We start from the raw sequence: 8,721 nt of genomic DNA, 5'->3' as shown, positions 1-8,721 counted from the left end.
TTTATTATTTCCCAGGGGAACACGGCTTTGGGTCTCAGCTGGAGTTGTGCTTCACACATATACACACTGAGCTGTGCCTGTTCCAGAAAACCCACGAAATTCCCTGGATTTCACACTGTTCCCTGCCTAATGCAAGCCACAAGAACATGATACGTAACATTAAGTATTGCCTTGGCAAGCTTTATGTATTAATAGAAAGTATTTTTTGTCTCTGGGACTCTGGCATAAATTTTCTGGTGTTCACCCTTCTCTGTGACCTTTTCTTGACAAGTCTCTTGGCTCTAAATTTTCAAAGAATTTGTGTGGTTAGGCATGCCTCTATTTTTGTCTGGTGTTGAAAGAACTAGGATTTAATAATTTGGAGTTATATGGTCTCTGCTGTGGAAAACAGCATTGCAGAGCTTCCCAATGGACACAAAACTGGTGAGGCAATTAAATAGCAATTCTGAATATCTTTGCTTTTCCTGAAATCTTTGTTTCATGGTCTTTAACCCCAGGGAAATCAGCTACACGAACTACTCAAAAAAAGAATGACTTGCTGGATTTGTTAACTAGGTTTTTATTTATTTTTGCACTGTTAAAAGTTTCTGCAACTTCTGAAGTTCAAGATAATTTCTGGCACAGATTATACAATATGTGCAGCTTGCACATAACGCGACATAGCATCCTCTAAGGACAGTAAAGAATTCACATTCTCCCCTGGTGGTAGGGTACCAAAGAATAAATACAATTTGTACACCTGCCTTTCATGAAAGACTTTGATAAAAATATATCATAAAATCAACAACACAGCTGTAACCTTCTTTCCTATAAGGATATAAAAACAAGCTTTTGCCTTTATAAAAGGCACACATATCCTGAACCTCACAGACAGTACTCTGACTTTGTGAGCAAGACATCTCGAGGAATTTCCTCTACATAGTTTGAGTTATGGTTTAACCATTTTCAAAGCATGCTCAGTACAGCCTACAAATATTATAGAACCCATTGTGGCACCTGTAGGAAAGCTGGGGTTTCAAATGTGTCCAGTCAGCCTGGCTGCTCCTCTGCAGACACCTGGGCCCTCAGGACTACAGCCACGGGCAGGACAGGTGTGGGTAGCTCAGAGCACTTAGGAGACTCAAGGAGGGCAGATCTGAGTAAAAGGCTCCTCCTGAAAAGACACTTTTGAAAATGCTAGCCCAAGCATTTTAGAAGTTACAGCTTTCTCCACAGATATAGGCATACAACCTTGCTAAGGTTAAGAACAGTCAGTGTTCCTCTCTGAACAACTCCTCAGCCCTCCTCGCGGGAGGATTACATCTGGCATTCTTTTAGAATTACTTTCTTTCCACGTGGTGGGATCATTTCAGTCCTTCTGGGAGAAGGGAAGCAAACGTCCGAGCATAGTAATGCTCTGCAAAAGGAAAGCATTCTTCCCTACTTGTGAGAGGAGTGGGGGGACTTGCTATACAAGTCACAATCTCCTCTGGAATATGAGCAAAAGTCCGGGAAACGCAGAAGCATACTCTTGGCCTACCAAGGCCTCCAGAGGCTGCAGGAGGGTTTCAGTGCTGCTTGTTTTGCTGGGGGCTGGTGTGTGGAAGCAGGTAGAGAAGAACCAGAGTCCTTAGGCACTGCTTGTGACCTCTGGAAGTGGCAGATCAGCTTCATCTGGGTTTCTGTGTTTGCTGAATGGAGAGACAGGAACTGCAGAGCTTCCTTGAGGCACCAGGCATACCCTTCACAATAATCCTGCTGTAGGCTTTTGGCAGATGCTGCAAAAGCTGCAAGTGCAGAAAAGAGGTGTTACACAGGGAGGCTCAGGTTGGGGTTTTGCCTAAAAGTCAGAGCAACAGCCGTGGTGGGGGGTGTACTCACCTCGGCTGTATTTCAGGTAGCTGACAGTCATCTCCAGGATGTCAGCTTTCTCCAGCTTGGAGTTGGGCTGGTGTCTCTGGAACTCCTTCTCCAGGAGCAGTTTCAGCTGCTCGATGCTGCTGTTAATCCGGTCACGCCGCAGCTTTTCTACAATGGGTTTCCTGAGCTGTAACAGAAGATGGGAAGAGGACAGTTAGCAGTGAGACTTCTCCCTCCTCTCCACAACCTCTTGCTGAAGGCTTTCAGCCCTCGTGGTCACAGAGGCAGCAGATACTTACTCTGTTCTTCTCTTTGGGTGTTAGGATTTCCAGGGAGAGTGTGCTGGGTGCCATTATCCCAAAGGCTGGTTTCAGCTTGGAGCTTGCTAGTTAGCAGGTGGAGAAGGGAGCTGGGACTCCCTCTATTTATACTCAGTGGCTGCATACAAATGTCTGGGTCCTGAGCAACTTTGAGTTTCCCACAGTCGATAGCCAATCCATGCGTGCCCTGGGACAATAGAGAAAGCATCTATTACAGCATGGCAAATTGACTGTGAATTGCCTGGGGATAATACCCTGCTCCCAAAGGAGCAGGTGGACTAGGGAGTGTGTGACACAATAGGGCCTGGCATTATGGGGCTGGGGTAAGAACGTGGGAAAGCGTTCGCTGTCATTATAATCAAACTTCTGCCTGATGTTGGGAATGTCAACATCTCAATGTGCTGCCTTTTCCCAGGCTGGGGTGAAATTAAGCACAGAAGACTGGTCCCAGGAAGAGATAATGAACTGTGGCCACAACCAAAAAGGATGCTGAAAAGGAAAAGGTGCAGAATTAAAGGGACTAAACCCTTTCATTGACATTAAACCGTGCTTAGATGAATACAGTACCAGATAATTTTGGGGCGACTAAAGACTAAAATTGAGGGAAGAACCTTTAAAACAATTTGTAGTAAGTACTTGGCTTGAAGTATTTTCCTTCCCATTGTTTAAACACTTGAGGTCCCTCTATAATACTTGGAGCTCTTCCTTGGTTTTGCTTGGGTAATCTGGGCTTTCCTATGGCTGCCCATGACATGTAATGATTATGATGCCTTTCCCAAATATGTTCTATTTAATTTCATGCCACTTGGCAAATGCCTCCCTGTTCCCTCGCTCTTGAGTTTCCACATAAAGCACCCGAACATATTTTCCCCATTACAGGCATTTGAGGGGCAGTGAAATATCAATTCTTGTCTATTACCTTGCTTGTATTATCCCCCTTGCAGAATGTAAATACCAGAGGCCAGGGTGGCTCTGTTCACTCTTGGGCTTTTTCAGTTTATGTACCACATGTACTGCAGTGACCACAGGTAATGAAGTGGAAAGGCCAGACAGAATGCAGGCTGAAAGCTACCTGCCTTGCAGGCTATTCTGGGTTTCCTACTTGGGTCTGCTGCCGCCCAGGCACAATCCGAAGCAAAACTGGTTACATTCAAGATGTGTCAGGCCTCATACTGACACGTTCCCAGCTGTGCTTTGTGGTACATCTGTTTCAGCTGCAGTATGTGGAGCTCTGTGGGTTTAAGGGGAGTCATGAATGGACATAATTTTTTTTAATAGTTGCATGTGCCATGCTCAGAGGCTGGAACAGGGAGTAAACCTAGATTCTTGTTAATATGCTAGCAGGCTGGGGATATGTTTTGTTTTGTTTTAAATATCCGTCTCTTACTGCAATGTTCATCAAAACCCTGCCTCTTTCTGTGTCTCCCTTTAAACACCAGAAAGGACACCTTCTATTTCATAGCCAACTGTTTCATCTGCCCTCAGCAAGTCGGGGCCTGAAGCTGTGTCTGTGAGTACAGAGTTAGCAATGTATTCCAGCACACAGAGTTATGTAAAAGGATAAGATGCTGCCAAAAAAAAATCTTATAACTATTAACTTGAAGTTTAAAAAGCCCCTTTTAATATCTTGGCTTCTCATGGCTGTGGTTTTCATAGGTCAGCCATTCTCCCCTCCTCTCTTTCCAGCCCTAAGAAATTTTGTATTTTGATAGATCACATAGGGTGATTTTAATTGCTGATGGGTGTCAGAAACCTCTAGCTGAGCAGGGAGTGCAAGTCCTATTCAAAACCAGTTTCCTGAACTGTTTTATCAGCTGGTGATCAGCAATATTACTTGCAGCCAGGGTGATCCCTGGCTGTGTGTTCTTGTGCCATTACTGAGCCTGAAGTGAAGCTGAGGGCTTTGTGCATCCCTAAGGGTCACATGAGAGGGGACAGACAGCAGGTCCTGCCACGCACCGTATGGGCAGGAATATGTTCACAGCAGCAGTGGGCCCAGTGAGATGGGAGGGAAGCTTTGACCCAATTTTCAGTTCTGGAAATATGAAATGAGTGGTTTTAAATAATGCCATCCTATCTCCAGCACAATGCCCCTGGACTCCAAAGGGCTAAACCAGCTCCCACTGATTAAAGCATTATCCCTTCCTTTAAGTGCTGGGCAGATGGTGCAGCAGGCGTTGGCTTTCTTCTGGGGACCCACAGAGGCACACTTCTTTTGTTGGCAGTTTAACACTGTGAATGGGGCAATGTGGGAAATCCTGGGAGCTGTGGACCCACACCATCTGATGTGAATGGTGAACCAGGCACACTGCCTTGCAGCCAGCACACAAAATAGCAGCCCTCTGGGCTCACAGGCTCTCAGCTTCTCTCCGCCTCTCTCTGTCACTTGAAAATACCCCGTGCCTGCTTTACCTACCCTCTGTATGCTGTTGATGGATAAGAGAATTAAGAATCTTACTCCCTCCCCATCACTTTGGTTTGATTATTAGGGCCTGAAAAATTAAAGGCAAGTTTTTCAGCTGATGCTTCAAAATAATAAATTGTCTAGGCTAAAGCTGTCCCTGGAATATATTAACTGTGGAACTAGGTGCACTATGTGCTCTCTGCAAGGCATTCACAAAGGACAAGGAGTCCTGTTGCCTGCTGTTAAAATTCTGTAACTAGTTTGCTCTCTTTGGGCTCTTTTAAAATTCAGCTGTTAGTGCAGTAGTCTGTCCTGAAACACGTTTGTGATCTGCGTCCTTGTCACTGCCATTCATATCTGTGGGAGGAGTTTGTGCCTTTCTCTGACTGTCCCTACAAAACCAGAATGAAAGATTGATTGTCTAAGGCTTAGAAGCAGGGGCTTTCCTGATTTTGGAATGGCAGATTGAAAGGAACAAATCCCCAAAATTGCCAAGCACGTGTTTTTGACTAGCTGCTGTGACACAATGATTCCCTTCTTTGGAAGATGGTGTAAAATCTAGACCTGCTCTTGGGAGCTGACAGCTTTGCTGTGGAACAAGTGACTTGCTTGGTGGCCTTGTTCCTCTCCAAATTACATCACAGTCATGAGTTGCATTGCAAAGATGCACTCTTCAAAATCACACATGAAAACAGGGAGCTGTTGCCATTCTGACTTGTTACAGATTTTTGAAGAGTGTAAGGGGAAACAGAAATCTGCAAACAGCTGTCTGTGCTTACAGACCTTGCAGGTCAGGCAGGAGTCCTACCTTGTCCTGAGGCCAGAACTGCTCTGTTGTCTCCAACTGTAGCTGCTCAGCATTGGACCGTGAGCTATGGTGAGCAATCTGTGCACACTGAGTTGAGGAACAAGCACTGAGTATCCAGGAGAGGTGACTCGCCAAGCCCCAGACACTCATCAGCAGGCTTGTGTTCGTTATAGCCAGAAATCAAGCCTGCTGGAGGACTGCTAGCCCAGGAAATTGGTTACTGGGCCATGGAGCTTTCCACTTCTGGTTTGTAGGTGGTGATTTCAGCCCAGGTGCAGACTTAATACACACACTATGTTCACAGAAGATGCTGCTCCTTGTAAATCCAATCAGCAGCTTGCTTAGTCCATCTGATTCTTAGCTTTTTGTGGTGGGGAAGCCAGTGTATTGCCATGGAGCAACAAGCCTGGAGCCCTGAAAGCCAGAGAAAAGTACAGAAAACTAGAATTATGTTGTGTATGTTATATAGAGCTAAAAAGCAGTGCTTCTGTTGTGTGTCTGGGGCTGTACGTACAGCACCAATCTTGGTGGCTTAAAGCTTTCTTTTTTGTGTCACTTTTAGAGCATTTTTATTTAAGGCCATTTCCTATATTCATGCCAGTCTCACAAATGCCATTGATGGTGATTTTAAAGAAATAATTACAATTTTTTTTTTTTCCTGTGCCTTCCTTCAATGGTTTAAAATCTTTCTGACAGCCCCTCTTGGGACACCTATTTGGTGTCAAAGAGCATAACGTTCCCAAGTTTTAAAAGGGCTCTGGCATAATACTGATCGATCAATGTGCTCCTTGGGAAAATAGCCCTCCAGATGGTCTATCGGGACAGGAATTGCTGGTCACCACAATGCAGAGCCAAAAAGCGTCACTAATGTGGGCTGTTGTGAGGCACGCTTCCTTTGTGGTCCCTTTCAATGTCATAAATAAGGAAGAAAGTGTGGGAAACTCTGAGAAACTTGGGCCCACACTCTGAGGTTAATAGGGGCTTTGTCAGGAGAGTATTCCTGGGCTGTGGGATCAGCATAATAAACAACATATTCCCTAAGGGTGGGAATGTGTTGGAGCAGGGGAGAGCCACCCCAGGGGATAAAGGAGCAATAAGAAGCTTTGCGTCCAGTTATTATCAGTGATAATAATTAATAAATTGTAAACATAACCTTTGCTGTGCTAAGACTGGTGAAACCAGGGGTCTGGCTTTTAACTCGCAAGTAATTGGTAAACTAAAGCCCCGAAGGGCAAGGCTTTGGCTGGTGATGCACTCGTACCAGCCATGGGTCTGACTCCCTGCAGCCACTGGCAGCTTTCTGCTGCGTCTTGGTTCCTTCCCCCTGCCCAGGAAGGAGGTGCTCACTCTTCCTTACACCTCTCTGCAAACAGTAGCCTGAATCCCCTGTGCAGAACAGCTAAAGCATGCTTGGCTCCCCCATCAGAGCCAGCCTGATGTGATCCAGCCTCAGTGCAAATGAGAACCAGACCTTGTGCTCTGAATGACAGAATCCTTGTGTCTCCAGATTTATGCCAGTGTGGGTGGTGGGAGTTCTGGGTGGAGAAGCTTGACTAATCTCACTTGAGTTTTGCACAGTTGTTATTTCTATGCCTATTCCTGTGTTAGCTTGGGACTGGAGGGGCTGGCTTCAAATCCAGCAGTTTTCATTTGGTACAGCTCTTCGGTTTCCTTTTTTCTGCTTATGCTGCAGTGATGCTGCCAACTGCAACATTGACAGTGTGGTTTATTTGGGTGGCAACACATTAGCTGCAGGAGATGCCATCCACATAATGGGAGCAGCCTTCTCTGTGCCATGTGTGACTCTGTCCCTGTGGTCTCCAGTCAGGCTGCAGTGTGCTTTGGGGCACGTTGAATTTTGGCCGAGTCTGAGCTCCCCCAAACGGCCTTGATTAGTCTTGATTTAAAAATGCACAGGCATGGATGAACAGCTTGAATTTTGCTGGGATTCAGGAGCTTGTACTAACTGACAAAGACAAGTTGAGCATAGCAAGATGAAGTGACTTTTTCGAGATAACTAAGCAACCATAAAAATCTATAAATATCTCTTAAGAATTATTTAGTTCTTCATTAAAAAGAACAGATCTCTCTGCAGCACTGGTACCAGCCTCTGATGATTTACTAAATTGTACCATAAAAATGACCTTGTATTGAACTGTCAGATAGATGTAGAGCACTCAACCAGCTCATGCATTCAGGGTAAAATAATAACAAAAATAATCTGTGCTTAGCAGATTGTAGTTTGCTTAGTGCTTAATTAAGTAGCCATTTGACAGGATCAGATATTTGAGGTTTCCTTTTGTTTAAGGAAAAAAGCATTTGCTAGAAGCAAAGTTTTTCAAGGTCATCTCTCTCAGGGAATCTGAAAATGAAAATTTCTGACCAGTGGTATTTCATGCAGTTACTGTATTTCTGAAAGAATGAGAGGGTTCCCTGTCATACCCAAATCATTGTGTTACTGTGGTTAGATAATGGTTTTGTGAACTGATTAGTTGTGCAGATTGATTTTAATTTGAAGAGGAGGGAAAATAAGAGTCCTCCCTGAAAAAAAAAATTCAAATGGAGAATCATCTAAAAAATACTTGGTAGAGAGACCATCTCTGCAACAGACTGGATAGAAAAAACCCCTCAAAATCTTCCCCTCTAGAATCAAGTGCCAGGCTATTTGCAAGTTACAAGTTTCTCATGTTGCTGCCTCTTAACTGGACAGAAGGTGTAAGACTGAACTCTGGTGGGCAAATTAATGAGGAATGAAAGGAAATAAATTGGCTGTGAAATGAGTGATTTGTTGAAGTGTGAACAGGTTGCAGTTAAGAATCTGGGTCTGTACCTCTCAGTATCTCCCTTCAGTTTCACCTCCGTTTTAGTTTTTGGTAACTTTTCCAGAGGTTGTCTCTTGGCAGAATGGGATTTCAGATTATACCAAGTTAATTTCCCAAATATAAAGTCTACTGGAATGAAGGGCTCGGAAATACCACACAGTTGGTAGCTTCCCACTGCAGCAGGAGTCTACATGCAGCACTCAGTCCAGGAGTATTAACTATTTTAATAAGTTCAGACCAAAGGATTAATGGATAAAACCATTTTTATTGTATTGTACAGTGAAGATACCAAAGTTGAACATCACACAGGATGAAAACATCACAACTTTATAAAAGCTTTTCAAGCTCATTTAGCATGTTCAGTGAATGATTTATAAAGTACTTATTGCCTCCCTCCCTTCCCCTTTTTCTTCAGGTATATCACAGGTATTTCCTTTACAAAAGGCATCAGTTATCCCTCGAGTGAGAGTAGCACATACTGATATTAAAAGAATTTTCCCTAGAGCTATCTGTTACCATAACTTTCTG

At 44.2% G+C, this 8,721-nt stretch overlaps 1 protein-coding gene across 1 annotated transcript; it reads right to left on the bottom strand.

Moving 5' to 3' along the window:
* Positions 1–1,515: 1,515 nt before the first annotated feature.
* Positions 1,516–2,192, bottom strand: LOC103537324 (transcription factor HES-5). The gene is made up of 3 exons (XM_008503591.2): positions 2,139–2,192; positions 1,861–2,026; positions 1,516–1,766 (listed from the first exon to the last, which is right to left on the bottom strand). The coding sequence occupies exons 1-3, from the start codon at positions 2,190–2,192 to the stop codon at positions 1,516–1,518; spliced, it is 471 nt and encodes a 156-aa protein (XP_008501813.1).
* Positions 2,193–8,721: the final 6,529 nt, after the last annotated feature.

Source organism: Calypte anna, chromosome 21, assembly GCF_003957555.1.
Source record: "Calypte anna isolate BGI_N300 chromosome 21, bCalAnn1_v1.p, whole genome shotgun sequence".
In the NCBI taxonomy this organism is placed as follows: Eukaryota; Metazoa; Chordata; class Aves; order Apodiformes; family Trochilidae; genus Calypte; species Calypte anna.
The sequence above is the reverse complement of the archived record's forward strand: the minus strand, read 5'-3'. Positions and strand labels throughout refer to the sequence as shown.